Here is a 20682-nt window from a genome sequence, read left to right as displayed (position 1 = left end):
TTTTGGGATTAGGAATTAAAAAGAGAGCTACCTTTTGAGCGCCCTCACCCATGTTGCCCGTGCCCCCACTTCCTGCCTGAAATACTGAGTCATTAAGAGAAAGGTTATTCCACCCAGGTAGGCTAGCCAAGAGGAGGATGCCTGATTTAGACTCTCAGGGGCAGGCACAGAGTGTTCAGGGTCTTTTGAATGTATGATGAAGCATGAATATACCCAGGAGAGAAATGTTGCCACGTAGCTGTTCACCGCTAACTGACCACACAGGCCTCAGAGTTTGTTTTGTGAAGTCGCTTGTAAACATAGTGTCTCCCCAGGTATCAACTCCTTGGTAGAATTAAACGGTCTCACTGAGGACCTACTGTGCTCTAGCCATTTTAGGAAGGTCTGGGCAGGGAACCGATTCTTTTGAACATACTTGTGTGTGAGCCAAGCTGTCTGTGGTAGGTGGACTGGTAAGCGAGCAGCTGGCTTCCATTCGCATTGAACACCGAATAATAGAAAATGGGCTTAAATTGCCACTGGGATGCATTCGTTGAAGGCGAAAGGGAAAATGTCCTGACTGTGAGAGTTGAAAGGTAGTGGGACTGGTTGTGTGATTATATTCCCTGGAGAGCTTTACAGACAGCAGAGCCAGTCATCCCTGCAGAATGGTTCCCGACCGGCCTGTGTACTGCCCAGAGGCAGTCTGCAATGGGCGACCCCTGGAGAGCTGGCCCCACAGTCCGATTTGTCTCTGGTTTTGTTGCTGTATTATTATTCTAGGCAGCCTCTGGTACGTTTCTAATTGGGGGAACTGCCTTAGGATGGAGGAAGTCAGTACTGGTCAAACCCTGGAAGGGAGTTAGAATGGAAGGAAGTGCCTTCTTGGTGGAGGGGCGTTATTTCTGCTCCTCAACTGCTTGTCCTATTAATATGGACACACATCCAAACGCATGCATCCAAATGCATGTATGACATTTAAGTTGCCTTAATTTTAGTCACTCCTTCTCTGATTCTTTGACATGAAAACAAGAAATCAAGGCTGTTCATGTAATCTCTACAGTTTTCCAAATCTTAAACATGTTTGAATAAATCCTAATGATGAGTGTTTACTTTTATTCCATGTTTCTTGAACAAGTGTAATATTCTTAAGTGTTGACCATCAGTACTGGTGAAAAAGGACCACTGACTCTAATCCCATTCTGGGCTCTCATTCAGATGCGTATCCGAAGAGTGAGATGATTTATACCTGGACCAAAGGCCCTGAGAAATCAGTGGAAGTTCCAAAGGAGTCGTCCAGCTTGGTCCAATATGACTTGGTTGGGCAAACTGTATCAAGTGAAACTATCAAGTCCATTACGGGTGAGATGCTTAATGATTAAAGTCACTATGCTACTTGGCTTTCGTTGTCTAGCCTGCAAATGGGATTGAAAACACGTTTTGGGATTTGAATCTTCTGAATCTTGGGCTCCACAGTCTGAGAATAAGACCACTGCTTTCCTAAGTAACTTTCCTAATATGTCGCTTTCAGATGTTACGTTAAAAGTATTTATCAACAGCGACCAGAAATCTTTTATTTTTTAAGATTTTATTTGTTCATTCATGAGAGACACACAAGAGAGAGAGGCAGAGACACAGGCAGAGGGAGAAGCAGGCTCCGTGCGGGGAGCTCAATGTGGGACTTGATCCCAGACCCCGGGATCACCCCCTGAGCTGAAGGCAGATGCTCAACTGTTGTGCCACCCAGGCAGCCCCCAGCTACCAGAAATCTCAAGTTTTTGTTTTTGTTTTTCAGAAATCTCATGGTTTGTTTCCCTTACTAGCTTTCTAGATTTTTGTTTAAATGCCCGTAAAATATACTTGAACTCAGGGATGTTACAAATGGCTCTGTGCTATACACGTCTCTTTGTATTTTTTTCACATGTATAACATTTAGAAAGACAGCTCTTTCCTAAAACCAAGGCAGTGAGACAGCCTCTCCCACAGCATATATGTATATATAACGTGTATTTCAATTCTTTCCAAATTAAACCTTAGATTTTCAAATGTGTGTATGTATTTCCATTTTTTTCTAGTGATTTTTCCATAAAAGTTAGGTCTAAATTTTGCTCTTAAAAATGCTGAAATTGAAGGCTAATTGCTTTCTCCGTACCAGACCTTTAAAATAGAAAGCACTGCAAGATTTTTTTTTGCAAGATTTTTTTAAAAAGTTGTAGCTTAATTTTTTAAATTGCTTAACCACTGTATAGAACAAACGTATTTTTCTGTGTAATGATGTTCAATATCCTTTCCTCCCTAGTTAGGAACTATATATTTCTCAGTTTGCTTGCTGTGTACAGCACATCATTATTTGTCTAAAATACTGTTGAGTCTGAAATATGATTATGAATTCATTGACTAATTGGTGCATAACCAATAATACACTTTCCTCATGTTTTATTTGCAGGTGAATATATTGTTATGACAGTTTATTTCCACCTGAGACGGAAGATGGGTTACTTTATGATTCAGACCTACATTCCCTGTATTATGACAGTGATTCTTTCTCAAGTTTCATTCTGGATAAACAAGGAATCAGTTCCAGCTAGGACTGTATTTGGTAAGTGCAATTCATTTCTTGGGCATTTTTGTTCACATTATATTTTGATCACGATTCATGGGAGTAGCTCTTTGACATCATTTTTTTTTCTAAGAAAATATTAAACAGTGATCTATCAAGCTGTATTGAGAAAAGAATCACATAGCTTGCTTGCTTGCTGACTTTCTTTCTTTCTAAACTTTCATTTTTACCCAGCGAATACAAATAAGGCTTGAGGGGATGTAGGTAGGCGATCCCATCCTTTGGGGCCCCATTGTATTTCCCTTTGAGACCGGGCAGATGCAGACCAAGTGGGAATTTGGATATGATTTCACTTTTCGTGATATTCTTGTGCTCCTACCTTAATGCTGTGTAATTGAATTAAAATCATATCTAGGTGTTAAAATGAAATGCACTGGGAACTTAAAATAAGACAAATAAAAGTCATGGCTGAATGAGTATGAAAGCCTTAGAATAATTTGCCTTTTAATGAAGAGGAACAAAATGCAAGTGGTTTAAATGCATTGAGTTGAACGGTATTATATGCTTAGTTTATTAACTCATTGTTATGTGCTATTTACATCTTTTTTTCCTGAACATAGTACATTTTCCTCTTTTTGTTTTTATAGTGGCTTCCTGTATATCATATTTTAAACAGTATGAGGTCCAGAACACATCAGTTTTGAATTTTGATAGCTGTTGATAAGTTTTCTATGTATCAGCCATGCTTTTAAGTAATATAATTAGTTATAATGATATTTATTTAATTTAACATATTCCTCTATTCTTTTTCTATTGATTGTGAGTGACAAAAGCATTCAGTAGTAGGGTAAGAAGGAAAATGTGCCTCCTGTCCAGTTGCTCTGGACTGGAGGTACAACCCTCACAAGAGATGTCACGCTCCCTCTGCTTTTTCTAGTTGGTAGGATCAAAGCCATGTATAATATCCCTTATCACCCAATAGCTGAAGGAGTGCTGGTGAGAAGAGACTGGGGGAAGTGGGAGCTTCTCATCTCACTTCCCCATCCTTATAGAGAACTGATCAGATGAAGTCTTAGTGTCCTCAATGCACTTAAACATGAGGAAATTTTCCGTAGACACCTACACTCCCTCTGAATCTTAGGTTTACTCGAGGACCCTACTGGGGAAACTGTTACAGGAGGGTCCATGCTGGGGGCAAGGTATGACTCCAGGAGGCCAGTGAGCGGATATGGCAGGTATCATGGCACTACCTGCTTCATAGAGCTGTGAGGGTTCAATTAAAGAATAACTAAAAAAATAAAAAATAAAAAATAAAGAATAACTGCCCATTGCAAGTGTTGAATAAACTTTAACCTATTAAAAATGGGCGTAAAAATGAAAGAGAAGATAACAAATCTAAGCTTTGGACTGTAATAGATTGGGGTTTGAAACCAGAATCTGGCACTTGTTTTCTCCGTCCACATGTATCTCCATCCTAGTACATCTCTTCTTCATAGACTAGTGAGGATTTAGATTGATGTGCCGTGCTCATGGGAGGGTGCGTGGTGCACTTAGTACATGTTCGTGACTCTCTCATACTTCTCTAACATAGAGGAGATTTATTTTGTTGTGATTTACTTTATTTTTTTTTTAAGATTTTATTTATTTGTACGTGAGAGACACACAGAGAAAGGCAGAGACACAGGCAGAGGGAGAAGCAGGCTCCACACAGGGAACCCAATTTGGGACTCAATCCCAGGACCCGGGATCACGTCCTGAGCCGAAGGCAGATGCTCAACTGAGACACCCAGAGTCCTGATTTCCTTGATTTTTAATTGCTTTTCAGGAAAACATATTGTTTTATTGTATAATACCAGGCAAGTCCTTTATGCTCCTTATCTCACTTAGTGTGCATAGTAAACTTGGGTCTTTACGTATCATATTAGGAGTCAGCCTGCCTGGGCAGGAAGTGCCTGTGGAGGCTGAGCACATACCAAACTCCCACAGTTCTCCCTGGCACAAATCATATCAATATTGCAGGAATGACTATCATTGAAAATAAACATAAAATCACCAGTACATGTATTATCACCTTTTTGAGGGAATATCTAGAGGAGAAAATACTGACTCATCATGTGTGCATCTGATGAAGAGGTAATGGTGTCCTAACACAGATTCTGCAGCCAGGCAGCCTCGGTTCTAACCACAAGGTCTACCACTGATTTGCTGTAAACCATCAATGTGTTACTTCTGCTCATTTCCTCATGTGTTACGACAGGGTGAATGGTTACACCTACTTTCCAGGGTTGCTATGAAGATTAAATGAATTAATTTGGATGAAGCACTTGGAACAATGCCTGTCATACAATAAATTTGATTTATCTGTTTATTGCCCTGTCCACGCTGCCATCTACCCCATTTGAGCATCACTACTTGATACTATAATGTGAATGTCCTCTGAATTTTCTAGTTACTGTGATTGTTTGATAAACTTTGAAAGCTTTTTTGGTTGAATACAAACTGGTAGCCGCTGTGCTGTCTCACTTGTCCCCTAACGATAGAAATCTCCAGTGGTGTGGAGCAGGATGACATTGGTTACAGATGTGTCCACCCAACATTTCCAACAGATAAGACACCGTAAGGAAATTGAGTGGCAGGTAGTAAGGATACTGGTAATACTACTAATGCTGATGGTAAGATTTGCCATCTTATATAATCTTCACCATAACTCAGCAAGGTAAGTGTTGTTGGTTTTTCATAGATAAGGAAAAAAACTCAAAGAAATCAAGAAACTTGTATAAAGTCACGTACTAAAAGTGATGGACCCAGGACAGCTTCTAACTTCGAGAACCCTGCATTTCTACTCTGCCATTCTGTCTTCACAGGAAGTATGAGGATGTAGGCGTTTGTCAAATATTCCAGACAGAGCTTCTGAGTGAGGTTGTATGGATGTGTGCTGAAGATAATTTGTGGGTAGCTTTTTCCATTTGAACTGTGACATTTGCCTGTCTTGCGCTCATGTGCCAAGATGTTGGTTTTGATTGACCAGGGAAATTATGCACAATAATTAAGTCTTCAAAGACCTAAGATGTGTTAGAATGGTAATTACTAAACTGTTCATTGAGGCACTGAGATGGCATTTTCCTAAGGAAGTTAAATTTTTAAGTATTTGGGGAGCATTAGCAATCTATTTCGTATGAGATTTAAGTAAAACATTAATTCTGGGCTAGTATTTCTTTTCCCTGATTTTCATTTCCTCTTCACTCAGGGAGGGAAGATGCTGGGTCAGGGTTGTCACTAGAGGTCATGGAAAAACAAACTCTCTTCCTTCCCCCCAAATTAATTAGTGTAAATATGAGAAGCAGAGTATGCTAACTTCTTTCCCAGGGCCTTCTATCTGCAGAGTTGTATGCCGTTAAGTCTTCTAATTATTCCAGTATAGTAAAATGTTAAACCGGAGTAAATGCCAGCTGGCATATCTAAATCATTACTAGTTCGTTTTCGTGGAGTGGCCAGCCAAAAATTTACTCTTGTGCACAGTCTTAGCCTACTCTTACACGTCCTCTCCCAACTCCTGGGCCAGCCAATATGGTACATATTCAGTATTATAAAAGCAGGTATTGGCATCAATACTCGAATGTGTAAAGAAAAAAATTCTATGGTTGTTGAAATGTTTTCAGGGTAGATGCCAGCTAAGCCATTTAGAGCAGATGCACTGTCTTCCTAGATGCAGAGGAAAGCATGTCTTCTTATCTGAAGGGTTGGCTTCTGTTTGCTACTCTTTTGGTGTTTATTTAACCAAATTCTCTGTCTAAAAACAGCTGTACTAAGCACATTCCTGTCATGCTAGTGTTTTCTTTAAGTTTGACCACAAGGCAGAGAAAACTTTTTGTCTAGAAGGATGGCAACTTCAAACACTTGGCCAATTGTTTATACAGGTTACTTTCCTAACTTTGCCAACAGTCATAAAATGTGAACCATAATATTTGAAGGAGTGTTCTACAAACTTTAAATTCAAATGGACTCAAACCAGTGAAAGAGAAATGGAAAGTGGCCACATATTTTTTTGCAAGATTTTTTTGTATTTACGTCCATGGCATCATTTAACATCTTCATGAACTTGGTGATCTACGCTCCCTAGTGATCAGAAAGTCATTTTGAGATTCAAGGCTCAATTGCCTAATATCCTATTTACTTAGCATTAATAAGGGAATCTCTTCACGTGACAACAGGTGAAGACGAAGACCACTACTTCAGGTCTGCAGGAGAAATTGTTCCGGTACCAAAAAAAAAAAATAAAATAAAAATAAAAATTCAAAACAACATGGGAAATCCTAAATCACTAATATTTGAGTTTGAATTTTCCTTTTTGGTTACCACATTATGCTCTGTAGAATTTTCTGAGTTCAAAGTAGTAAGTATTCTTATTTAGGCTGCACTGTTCATATTTTATATCCAAGTACTTTCAGCATAATTTCTGTGATAGTAGAGGAAATATACATACAGAAGTTGTAGAGCATTTTTGAATTCTTTTTTTTCATTTTTGAATTCTTAATAAGCTGTTAAACTTAAATTTTTATAAATAAGAGGAAAAACTTTGATTTATCTTCAAACTTTGTAGCTAAAATTTTCCAAGTTAATTTACATCTCACAGGCAGCATGGGAATGCTGCCATTTTTCTGAGATCAAATGGAGGCCTAAAAGTTCTAGAGTCTCTCTTTTTTTTCTTAAAGATTTTATTTATTTGACAGAGAGAGGGAGAGAGAGCACAGAGAGAGAGAGAGAGAGGAAGAGGGAGAAGCAGACTCCCTGAGGAGCAGAGAGCCCAACACGGGATTCAACCCCAGGACCCAGAAATCATGACCTGGGCTGAAGGCAGATGCTTGACTGACTGAGCCCCCCACGTGCCCCTAAGGTCTCCTTCTGAAATGAAATCCAACACATCATAGTACTCCATTTTCATAGCGATTTTGATATCTCCACATCTGACCCAGCAGACTTTTAAAAATCTATTTCAGATGAATACAATTCTAAAAACAAAAAAACAACAAAAAAACACACACAATATTTTTTTTTAAAGGGAATATAACCAAATCTGCAAGTTTCTTTCTCTGTAGAGTTTATGGACTATTTTTTAAAAGATCTATAGTTTATACAATGCACAGTTGCTGTGATTTTTTATGTTCTAAACATTAACAGTTCGGAAGGGACTGGAGAAAAATGGATTGGCGAGGAGCCGAAAAAAATGAGTTTTTATTTATTATGCATTTATCAAGTATTCAGCATTTTATGAGGTATGGTAAATCCTGAAATCCTACAGTAAATGAAACTGTAGAGACAGGCCCCATGCATGGAACAATTAGGGAACAAGGCAGAAAGTAATTAAATGCTGAGCTGAGGAGACAATATAATTTCTTCCTTATTTCAAATATTATCATTCTTTCAGTGTTGCATGGGGCTCCCTATCTCTTCAGTTTGACATGTATTATTTGGCTTTTGGTAAAGGATTAACACGATTGGAATATGTAGTTTAGGTGACTGTTTCATCATCATCATCATCACCATCATCATCCTCCCCAATTCAGGAGCTATTCTGGGCATTATATACAATGAGTTTAAGTAGATAGAGTAAGTTCTCAGAGAAATCCCCAAGCTTAGCTAGATAACATAGATGAAATATACAGATAGACAAAAATGCAGAGAGAGACAACTATTAGCATCCTTCAATAACATATTCTCTATAGCCCCAGTAGCAAGTGGAATTTTTCCACTGAGATGGAGACTAACCTTTTATTCAGGCTTAGGAGAAGACTTCCCTGAAGATTATATGCCTCAGAAGCCTACTGATGGAAGAGAGGTACCGCCATTCTTTGTTGCAAAGATTTTCCTGCCTACCACAAACTGATGCATAGATGTCCAATATTTTAAAAATCAAATTATACTCGAAATCTATTTTTCCAGAAAATATAAGTTATTGCTTCTTGTGACTTAAGCTTTCACAACTAGATTATTATTATTTTATTATTATCTTAAGTCAGTAGGTAATATTCAGTGAAAGGTTATAAGTATCTATGATTCATGATTGTTCTGGTCGTGATTCTCCATTGCAACGGGCCATGGCTATCTCAGAAATTCTGATGCTCCAAATTACAATGCTATCAACTTCTCACTTCCGGTTGAGAATGAGTGCTTTGATGAGCCACACTTCCTGCTGGGTGTGCGTGTTGACTTTCTCAGGTATGTTGGCTCAGCTACTGATACCAATCCAATATATGGTAGGTGCCATAGATACTTGTAATCTTTACAGCAAATGTGATAGGTAAGTATCAAATGAAGCCCAATGAGTTTTCCTCACTTAATCCAAGTCCCTCTGAGCCCAATGAGTAGAAGAGCCAGGATTTTAATTATATCCATCTCTTACTCAAAAACTTGTGCTAATAATTTCACTGAACCACTAGGGTTTGAATCTTCCATCAAAGATGGTTTGGTTTAAATATTACAAACTTTGTTCTCCTCCCCCCACCAAATCCTTAGGTTTGTTGGTTTGTTTGCATGGAACTAATGGTAAAGTATTTTGTCTCTTTGCTCTTTTGCTTCTGAAGGAATAACCACAGTCCTCACCATGACCACACTGAGCATCAGTGCACGGCATTCGTTGCCCAAAGTATCCTATGCGACGGCCATGGATTGGTTCATAGCTGTCTGCTTTGCTTTCGTGTTTTCTGCCCTTATTGAGTTTGCTGCTGTGAATTATTTTACCAATATTCAAATGGAAAAAGCCAAAAGGAAGTCATCAAAAGCCCTCCAGGAAATACCAGCTGCTCCAGTGCAGAGAGAAAAGCATCCCGAAGCACCTCTGCAGGTATTTGACTTAATCTCCTTCAGTTTAAGATTTCAGCTCCTTGGTCAGATTTGCATGGCCAGGGGAAAAACTGAAAATTAGAAAATCACAGTAACAATTTCTAAGTCATTAAAATCCAGAAAGAGAGAAAACGGTAATTGTAGATTAAAAGTTTAAATGGTGATTAATGGCTTAAAAATTTAAAAGGTCTGGATGAGCTAGATTTATGTGGAGCTAATTGTTTGAAACTTCCTGCCAGAATTAAAAATTTTGACAGGGGCAAAATCTGATGTATACTATTGAGAGGAACCTGTGGATATCTTTGAGTGGGTTGTGAAGGCATTTTCATAGGGTTAGCTGAACAAAGTAAAGCAGTGATTCTTAACTTGATCCCACAATGGAACTATCCCATGGGGCTGGGTTGGGACCTGTGCCCTTGTATTAAACAAGAAAATAAAACCGATAAACAAGAAGACCCATAGTTGTAGCTGATGTACAGCAAAGATTGAAAATTCTTGTTCTAAAGGGACAGACCTAAAAGAATCTAAGAGCTACTGTAATTCATACTGGGCGCATTAGTGATTCTGTGATTTTAAAAAAAGTTTTTAAGTAACTTTTTCCTTATCGACTCTGGTTGTACAAAAACAGCAAGATCATCATGAAAACGGGTAAGCAAATAGGCAGCTCCCCTTCATCTTTTCCCAAATCCCCCTCCTCCTTCTCCTCCTCCTCTACTATCTCTCTCTCTCTCTTTTTTTTTTTAAGATTTTATTTATTTATGCATGAAAGACAGAGAGAGAAAGGCAGAGACGTAGGCAGAGGGAGAAGCAGGCTCCGGGCAGGGAGCCTGATGAGGGACTTGATCCTGACACCGCAGATCACACCCTGAGCCAGGGACAGGTGCTCAACCGCTGAGCCACCCAGGCATCCCTATCTCTTTCTTTCTTACTCTTACTCTACTCAGCTTCCTTGTTGAATCAGCAGACAAGGGTCTGTGGTCACTTATCCATGTCCTTATTGTAGTTGTGACAAGTGGTGGTCCAAAACTCTTTTGCCCAAATCAAAGAATATATAAATTATCAATTTTGTTGTCTGTAGATAATAACCCATTCCCTTATTTATTAAATCATTCATTAATTCCTTTATCTTTTAACTTGTTCAAAAGAATAGACATCCAACTCCAACCATGGCACAGACTCTGTTTATGGTCTGTGTACGTGTACATACCCCACTCCTCCCCCCAACAAATATCCTGCTCTATGGAGATTACGCTTAAGTATTTAGGACGAGAAAAGGGAGACAGATGATTTACGGAGCATAAATATTATACATGTGGCATGTTAGATGGTGACCGTGCTGTGGTAGTGCTGAGGGACGGACGTACTGCTGGGATTCCATTCAGAATACAGGTGGTCCCATATAATACCTTTTCCCTTGAATTCTATTTGGTCTGATTTTTATACTTTTTATAGTCTTAATATTAACTTTTGTAATATTTTTTATGACTAATTCCTTATTCTCTATTTTCTCACAACTTTGAAAGCTATGTATCACATTTTTATCACTAGTGATTAGCATTTAAGTTTTAAAACAACATATTTCTACTAATGATCTTCTAATAATATTGAAAGTATAAAACATGCGTACGACCTCTCCCACATAGCTGTTAACTTCTCCCAACCCCAGGATTGCTCGAGTCCAGAGATTCGGGATTTGGAGACATATTTTATATACATATTTTTTTTTCGGTTTATAATGAGTTGCTATAATTCTCTTTTCATTTTTGCAAAGTAAACTTGCACCGGTGCTGTAATGGAATATTATAAATACTTAAAAGTGCCACTTAATGAGAATAAAAATATTTTGCAGCATTTTCCAAGGTGGGAAGAGGACCAGTAATCTTTATTCGCTCCTTTAAACATAGCTCTTGCGTGGAGCAGCTGCCATTGCCAGTAAATGCTCAGTTGAACACATGCAACGGGCTGAGTCCACTCTGATTCAGTAACTCCTCTTGGCAGGATGGGTGACCTGAGTGCAAATGACATAAGCAATGTCGAGAAGATTAAATCTGTTTGTGAAGGCTTAGATCTATAGTATTTAAGGGTTGGGAAGGAAATCTAGTCAAAATGTACATCCTAGGCTTCATGTCCTCTACAGTGTTTGACGATGTCTGTGTAATAATTCCGATCTCCGCATCGGCTTACTTGAAGGGTATCTGTGTCCTAAAGACAGTGATGAATAGGTTTGCCCACCCGTCCTCCTAAGTCCACGTTCCTGCCAGAGCACAGCTGGCTTTGGAATGCCAGTTGTCATTGAATGGTTTCAGTATTAAGTTCAACTTTCAAGGTTGAGAACACATTAAAGTGGGGGGGGGGGAAGCGAGGGGAGGAACAGAGCAAGAAAGAGAGAGGGAGAGAGAGAGAGAGAAACAGGGAGGAGGACATTTAGAAGGAGGAAGAATGTGCTAATAGCAACATTTTAAAACATACTGTTGGAAGGAAATATCCTAAGAATATATAAGGTTTGGGGTTTCGGTAGAGATTCTAATCAGACAGATGAAATTTGCTTATTCAAATATGTACTCCAACTTGTATGGCCGTTTACTTATTTGAATGATGCTGCCTGTGTTTAAAATGTGCTTAAACTCCTTATTTGGAATTGCCCTGAGAGGCTACATGACATTTGGTAACTCAGCAGTCCCCTGGGTAGGGTCACCAGTGGTTGGATTCATTGTCACCGTATGTGACCTATAGACTATTAATGGCCTGGCGGGGGTTTAGGGTGACCACTTCTATTCTCTGGGAGTTGGAAAGCGGGTGGTTTATGGAATATTCATGAAGTAGGGAGAAAGGGCCAATTGGCAGAATGCAAGGGCAGCTGTGGGCAGCTCGAATATGTCTTTGGGCCTCTCAGGAGGCAAAACAGCTGCTCTGCTTCTCTGCTGTGGTCACCTTGACTCTTCCCTTGATCCTGTCCTTCCAGTACTTGAACTGAGCTTTGCTGCCGTATCTGACTACTTCGGAGCCGGTCTGTCCTCTCGTTGATGCAAAGGATTTGGATTAATAGGATGGTTTAGAAAATAAATACATATACAGGGCAGCCCTGGTTGCCTAGTGGTCTAGCGCCGCCTTCAGCCCAGGGCATGATCCTGGGGTGCTGGGATCAAGTCCCACGTCGGGCTCCCTGCATGGAGCCTGCTTCTCCCTCTGCCTGTGTCTCTGCCCCTCTCTCTCTCTTTGTGTATCTCTCATGAATAAATAAATAAAATCTTTAAAGAAAAAAAATACATATACAAAGGGGAAAATTTGCAGCAGCCCCGGTGGCTCAGCGGTTTAGTGCTGCCTTCAGTCCAGGGCCTGATCCTGGAGATCCTGGATCGAGTCCCATGTCAAGCTCCCTGCATGGAGCCTGCTTCTCCCTCTGCCTGTGTCTCTGCCTCCCTCTCTCTGTGTCTCTCATGAATAAATAAATAAAATATTTTTTTTTAAAAAAAGGAAAATTTCTTAAAATTACATGTAACAAAATCACTTGAAAATATATCCTATAGTCCTTGTTCGGTTAGCAAGTATGCATTTATGAGTGTATGTTATGTTTTGTGAAAAAAATCCACTGGTATGATGACTAAAATTGCTTGAGCTCCCAAGTTGTGTCAGGTACTATGTGATGTGCTTTACATACGTTACTTAATTTCAAGGTCATGATAACTATTTTACAAGTGAAGAAACTGAGGCTTGTAGTTGTTAAGTGATGTACTCAAGAAATGGTAAACCTAATATTTAAATTAATCCAGCTGTATCTGAATGCAGAACTTGTTCTCTTTTATTACAACTCTGTTTTATAGTCTTTATGATATACCTACAAAGAACAGACATTAGAATGTATATATTATGTACATACATAAAATGAACAGCCCCACAATCTTGTTCATATTTCCACAAATAAGTAACAATAGTGAAATGCTATTGTTTGAAGGCTCTTAATGCGTCAGTAACAAGAACTTTTACAGGCAATCAGGCCTTACTGACCGACTAGAAATGTTGAGTGATGGCATGGGTGATGAGATGGTGGTGGCATCATTCACTAGAACAGAGAAGAGCAGTGAACCACCTTTAATGAAGAAGCTAATTTGTTCAAGTTTAAATAGTGGCAGTTTCCATAGCAGGAGATTTTTTTTTCCCTTCCCACGATAGTGATGATTTTCTTTTTTCAAACTGCAGGTGCATCCTTCTCCATGGCATACCTTTCCTTTCCCATCTACCCAATTTCTTGGTCTGTTTCCTTTTCACTGTAGCTATTCTTCACGGACTTTTCAAAGTGTTTGTAGATTCTTACAAGGATATTTGTAAAATTTTTAAAAAAGATTTTATTTATTTATTCATGAGAAACACAGAGAGAGAGGAGGCAGACACACAGGCAGAGGGAGAAGCAGGCTCCCTGTAGGGAGCCTGATGCGGGACTCGATCCCGGATCCCAGGATCACGACCTGAGCCAAAGGCAGATGCTCAACCACTGAGCCACCTGGGCAGCCCATGTTTGTAAAATTAAAGAGCTATTTGTTTTACTTAGAGTCTTTTTTTAAAAAAAAAGATGATACAGAAAATATATAAATAACTCAAAGTGCCTCTTGGATTCAATAATTTAAGTGCACTCATGAGAATCTCCTTTTTTTTACCCTCTATTCTTCAAAGTCAACCTCAAGCCTTGTTTCTCATGCATGCCTCATTCTGACCGAGGTCAAGAATCTCAAGGACATGGTCTCAAGGATCCTATCTACAAAGTGGGGGTGATAATGGAGCTTACTGGTGAGGCTTATCATGAGGGTTAAATAACATCAGGCATGTTAATAAGTACATAGTACAAGCATAATGCCCAGCAAAAAAATTGTGTGGTTATCATTATCCTTTATTATTGAAGCACGTCTTCAACATTCAAAGTGATGTATCACAAAATGTGTCATTTATAATATCCTGAAGTATTATGCATAAGCAAACTGTTTCACGTATGACTGCTGTATTTGCCTAGCTTAGGTGGCGAGCTCCTTGGTAAAATTGATTGTGGCTTCATTCTGTTTCCTCACACAGCACATTGCCTGTTTCATATTGTGCTTTATTGATGGATGATAATGAGTCCACTCTGGGATTGGACAATGGGAAATGTGGTGGCTCTGAAATTCTGTATTTATCAACCACGTTTAAACACATTTGTATCTCACATAAAATTTTTTCTCGCCAGAGTAAATGTGAACATCAAACAGGTGTTAAGTAGGGAGCTGGAGTGTCGAGAAGGGCAGATATGGAATCCTAGTGTCCTTAGGCACACTTGTCCGCAGTTGAACTTAGCTAGTGAGGAGCAATAGAGAGCTGAGGAGCTGAGCTTTAAAAAAATAAAACAAAAAGCTCAGTAAATCTGGAAGTGCAACTGTGCATTGAGAGGAGAGCATCATCTGTTGTCCTTCTGTCCTGTAAGTCAGAGCGCTCACACAGACGTCGATGACTATCAGCAACATCAGTGTTCAATACAGTGACTTCGGCGGTTGGTAGTACACAAGGCTCCTTCCCTTGCAACAGGGCACACAAACTGGGTCAGTTTCAGATTTTCATTTTAATCATTCTCAGAACTCTTCATAAAAATGCTGTTCTTTAAATAGTTTAAGCCAACATGCAAAAAAACTTTCATTTTTTTTCCCATTTGTCCATGTTTCTTTCATTTCCTTAGTTTAAAAATCTTTTTGGCAGTTTGAAAAAGGACATGAAGCCGTGCTGTCAGTTCACTTGACATTTATGTGTGTTTGTGACAGTAGTTTAATGACATTCTTTAAATCTGATGTAAATTGTACCTCCCCAAGCCCATACCTTGCTCGGTACAGAACGTTCTGTAGTTGGTGATGCTCGTTAGGCAATGAGTAATTGCTTAATCGCACAATTACTGAATGGTACGATTTATGTTAAGAATAACAGAATTATGTTTCACTCTCAGCCATATTTTTGATCTTTTAGTTTTGTTAACATGTCTTGGGCAGATTCATGAGAAATTGTCACGTTGCTAATCCTTGAGAGCAAATCTAGTCATTTAATCAGCGTTTACCAAGCAACCACCACGTACCAGTCACCCTGCAGGGTGATGAGGCCTCAAAGACCAGACTTAGGAGCGCTGTCTAGTGAGGGAGAGAGGCTCTTAGTCCTGTAAGCTATAGCATCTTTAGCATATAGAAGTGTGCTTTGAGTCCTGGTTTTGGATTCATACAAGCCTACTTTTTAGTATTGGGGATTTACTCTCAGATCGTCACTGCTACTCAGACCTGCCTGCTGAAATACCAATCTCTGTGTTCAACTACATATTGGGAACCTATTGTGTTTCTGAATATATTTATGAAGTACCCATTAAGTGTCAGCATGCCAGGAAGGCTGTGCTCACTCCCTTCCTAGATACGAGGAGAGTAGGGAAGACCGGCATTCAACGATTAATTTCAAATAATTAAATAATGATTAATGTGCCAAATGCTGTGAAGGAGAAGCAGAGAGGGTAATGATAAGTTATATGACAGCATTAAGCTGAGACTTCACATTAAAGTGACAAGTTAAGGGCCATCACTCAAAATGACAAGAGGAGGAGAAGCAATCAGTTTAAATGGCTTATCGAAACCATAAGCGTTGTGCATTTTGGGGTGATTATTGGTAATATCACATTGGAAGAAAAACGCCAACATTAGCATCATAATAAAAAATGTAGTCTATTTCTTCCTCCAGAATGAGAAATGCCATCATTTTGATGCTGCGTTGGGAAGGGTGGATATATTAGCTGGTGTTCAAGGCAAGAGTAAGGCGTCTTATAAACCTAGGGTAATACGGTGTAGGGCGTGTGTGGAGGGAGGACATAGATACAGATTAACAGTAACTCCGCTCTTCTATTTTTACGTATTATGTGTTTATAAATATCATGGAAAAGGAAGAAGCTGTGAAACGTATTTATGTAGTACATGGAATTTGGGGAGGTAGCATGTCATTACCGTCATCGTCATTTTTATTGTCTACTCTGTACCATGTAGACGTGTGTGTGTATCCATGTACCATATGTGTGTGTAATACATGGTGCTACGTAAATATATATAATAGATACTGCTCGTTGCTTTACATGTGATACCTCTAACTTCCACAGTGAACCCCAGGATGAGCTGTTGTGTTGTTACGCACGTAATTTTATGGTTGAGGAAAGAAAATAAGCCTTGGTGAAGTGTTTTGGAGACTGTCAGATGCATGGTGCTGCCTCTCACTAGAGAAAACGAGGCATGGAGGGTTTGTGTCTCTGCTCTCAGTTCTTCGGTGCAGCTTTAATCACGCACCCCAATATTTGCCTTTGCGCGTCTCTGTTAGATGATGAAGTTAGGCAAGATTATATCTAAATTTCCTTCTCAATGAAAAATCTGCATTACTACAAACTCATTTACTCTCTGTAACTAATGCCAGCTTGCTTTATACTCTCTAACATGTGCTCACTTTAGTAAAGCTGATGAGAAGGAGGATGGTTCTTTTTGGGTTCACTGAGTCAGACCAAAATAAATATTCAGGTTATTTTATATTCATCTACATAGCAAAGATCATACTGTTCCAATGGCAGTAAAAACATCAACTGATATTATGTTACCAAGTGCCAGAGAGTATTTTAAGCATTTTTACGCATATTAACTCATATAATTGTCACCGCAGTCCTGTCCTATGTTCATCCTAGCTGACAGATGAGGAAATGGAAGCACAGAGAGGCCTAACTGATTGGTCCAAAATCATCCAGGTGCTAAGTGATCAAGTCAAGATGTAAACCCAGGTAATCTGGCTCCAAAGTTTGGGTTTATAACCACTAGGAATTGATGCCACACAGTAATTCCGTGCAACCACCACTACTGACCCTCTGCTATGCCTTTACCACCACATACTCATCCCCCACTCCAAGTCCAGGTTTTCTGAAGGCTGTACCAGTGGTCACACTGTTGAAAGTGTAAGCCATACTTAGAAACTCTATCCCATTTATAAACAGGCCCTGTCCATTAGCTGGTAGTTTAGTTTACATAGAAGCCAAAGTCACAAAATCACACTCTCCAAATCTCCAGCTTTGCACAAAACACACAGAAATTTTGTCAAGGCTAAAAATTATCAATTGATGTAGCACAGGCATTTCAACAAACTATAGAGCAGTCCACAGTTTTCTCAATGTTTGACATTTTAAACATTTAAAAAAACATTCAGTGGCACCTGGGTGGCTCAGCAGTTTGGTACCTGCCTTTGGCCCAGAGCATGATCCTGGAGTCCTAGGATCGAGTCCCACATTGGGCTCCCTGCATGGAACCTGCTTCTCCCTCTTCCTATGTCTCTGCCTTTCTCTGTGTCTCTCATGAATAAATAAATAAAATCTTAAAAAAAATAAAAAAAATTCAAAATTATTACAGTTATTTTTTGACCTGAAATAACCTGTCTTACATGTGTTGATCTGCTCAGTTAACAGTGTTTACTTAGAACATACGCTCAGAAGAATTGTTTCAAAGGTGGTAGGGAAAATTTTAAAGAAGTTCAAGAGACAGTTTTGCCCTAAATGAGTTTGCACTATGTCAGGCGGCAGAGTGTGGGGATGTAAATTGTAAATCGTCAGGAGGAGCAAATATTCTGTAGGGACCAAGGAATGTGAAGACACAGCCTGACCTTTGCGGGGGTGGGGGGGGGGGTGGGGGGTGCGGCGGGAGAGCTCAGCCTGGGAGTGAGCTGCATTTTCCCTGATGGGCAGCAGATTCAGGAGAAGAGCAAGGAGAAGAGCTAGCTCATGACTGTAAATACCATTAGTTGGGTTTGTGATATTTATGGATTGGCCTAAGAATCATTCTCACATTGCTATATGATTAATAAACTATACACTATTACTGGAATTTTTATTACTCCTCCATTTACTCCATTATTTCTCCAGCACATCTGGCACAGATTTGCTCAGAACCTAGCACGTGCTCAAGAAATAATTACTGATTGATTTCATTCCCCATACAACTGGCTCCGTTGCCAGGGCTAGCAGTATATGAAGGAACCACAGAGTTCCATCAGTGACATTTTATAAAGTTTTTTTTTTAAAAAATGGTATTTCAAATTTTTATTAATTTGGTGATCTTTCTTCATCTATGTTAGGCATGTTGGTGAACCAGCCCTTCTTTAAGAGTGAAAAAAAAATCAGCTTCAAAAATTACAGCTGCTTGAAACAAATTCCTTCAATGTTTAGCTACATTTTCCAGCAAATTCTCTTCCCTAAGCTACTATGTAAGATTATTCATTCCTTCTGGTTTATTTGGCTAAGCTGCCAATTTCCCTTTTGCTATTTTGAGGGACTAATTTCTCACAACATAATATACATAGCTAAATCTAAATCTCTAGCTTTTCACTCAGCCTCAGATGTTTTAGAAGTTTCAAAAATTATCAGTTTGCGTATTACTTATTTCATTTCACTTAAATGAATTAGAGGATATAATGCATAAAAAATATCTCTGGTAGAAGATTATTATGTATTTTGGAGGAGAGGGCACTTTCCACTCAGGTTGTATGGCATGATTGGCGTTCTATGTTCTAATGTTTCAGGTTTCATAAGAACCTTAGCCTGTCTAGCTTTGTTGCCTGAATAACATATCTTATTCTTTCACAAATCTTCTCTTATAGTGATCCTGCGTTTTAATATTCCTCTTACCTAATTTTTCTGCAAGGTTCTATTCTTTCTCGCAGTTTCTGTCTCTTGTACTTTGACTTCAATTTTTAGAACTCCAACATAGTCATAGAGATGACGAGCATGGGGACTTGTTAATTCTCATCTCATGATTCCTAATCATGTAGTCCAGTGAACTTGGCTTCTCTCTCTCTCTCTTTTTTGGGGAAATTTGGCTAAAACAAAAAATTTAAAGCATTAGTTTTACTTGCTTTTTGTTTGACTAACTGAAAACACTTGTGGGCTCCACAGTCCATAAAAGGCTGTCTTTAGGGGATTCAAAGAGAGGAATGGGGATGTGAGGATGAAGGTGTGGTTTAGTTTTTCTGTGAGCACTGTCTATTTTTACCTTCCCAAAACGTTTGTCTAAATCAAATAAGTTTAATGAGGACCTCAAGGGGTCCCTCGAAAGTGACAGATTGTCCCATTAAAATAAAAGGAAAAGATATGAAGGAAGAAGGATCCCCATCACTTAGTACACCTGTACTTTCTCTTCAGACACATCTTTAGCATGTGAGGATTGACATTTTCAAAGAGAATTTGGCAAAAAAAAAAAAAATGGTATGGACTCTGTATCCAGAGAGCAGAAAGTCAACTCTTCACATACAAAATAGGCATGCTATTATGTCTAGCTTAACCAGCCTTGAACACTTGTGAACATCCTGGAAAGATTTTACAAAACAGTCTTCAAGAGTACAAACTTTAGGACCATTATTGAGCACAGAGCCTGGCACACAATAAATGCCCATCAATATTTGTTGGCTGAGGCAGTGGATCAAAGAATAAATGAATACAATGTGCTCTCTGTACGGTATTAATAATAGTGACAGGAAAGAGAAGTCCTAGATGACAACAAAAATAGAAAAAACTCCCGTATGCCCATTCCAGTATTGCTTGTTTACTCTCTGAGGCCCACACTGAATTTGAGGAGTACTGAAGTAAACCCTTCTTTTCTTGACCTGAAACCGCCTGGTGTCTTTGGAAGTATCTCATATGAAGCAACTGTTATTCCTGCCCTTTCAGTGGCTGTGCCTTTGGCTCTTAGTTTTGTTTGGTTACTCTGGCTCTTGATGTAGGCAGGCTTCTAGATGGAAGTGGCAGCCATGCTCAACTGTGCTGTTCAGGCTACACCCAGAATGCAAGCAATTGTTTGATCGTATGTGAAGAAAGGATATTATCAATACTCTTCTGACAGCTGGTTTGAATGGAGAAGCACTAAGAAGGACATCTTGCTTGGGAGGTGAGAAAAGGAGTCCTCGTGGAGCTTGAAGGATGTTTCCACAGAAGGCAAGCAAGAGCTGCACAACCATGTAGTAATTTGATAGTTCTACTCTTAGAGCAGATCCATCACTAAAAAATGCGGATGCCAGTGATGAATGAAGAGCACGGACTGAGCCCTTGACCTTCACTGGCCTTACCTTCCACGGCCAAATGAATCTGGGATTTGTTTTGACAAAAGCCAGTTTTTATTAGGCCGAACCATATGAGAATACCATTTTTACTGGTTAAAAACGGTTTAAAAAAGTCAAAAACGGTCTTTTGAAGTGAAGATGAGGCCTAGATCTGACTTACAGTTTCCTTTATCAACTCTTTCTTTTTT

At 39.2% G+C, this 20682-nt stretch overlaps 1 protein-coding gene across 4 annotated transcripts in view; it reads left to right on the top strand.

Annotated features, from left to right (window-relative positions):
• Nucleotides 1–20682, top strand: part of GABRA4 (gamma-aminobutyric acid type A receptor subunit alpha4) — a 218870-nt gene that overhangs the window by 18550 nt on the left and 179638 nt on the right. For all 4 annotated transcript variants that reach the window (XR_012007084.1, XR_012007085.1, XM_072774945.1 and 1 more), the window contains exons 6-8: nucleotides 1198–1341; nucleotides 2426–2578; nucleotides 9121–9380. Coding sequence is in view for 2 of the 4 variants with exons in the window: in XM_072774945.1 (XP_072631046.1) it covers nucleotides 1198–1341; nucleotides 2426–2578; nucleotides 9121–9380 (557 nt within the window). In the remaining 2 variants the exon portion in view is untranslated. The remainder of the gene's footprint in view (nucleotides 1–1197; nucleotides 1342–2425; nucleotides 2579–9120; nucleotides 9381–20682) is intronic.

The sequence above is a fragment of the Canis lupus genome, chromosome 14, assembly GCF_048164855.1.
Source record: "Canis lupus baileyi chromosome 14, mCanLup2.hap1, whole genome shotgun sequence".
NCBI classification, from domain to species: Eukaryota; Metazoa; Chordata; class Mammalia; order Carnivora; family Canidae; genus Canis; species Canis lupus.
Note: the sequence above shows the minus strand (reverse complement) of the source record. Positions and strands in the feature narration are given on the sequence as shown.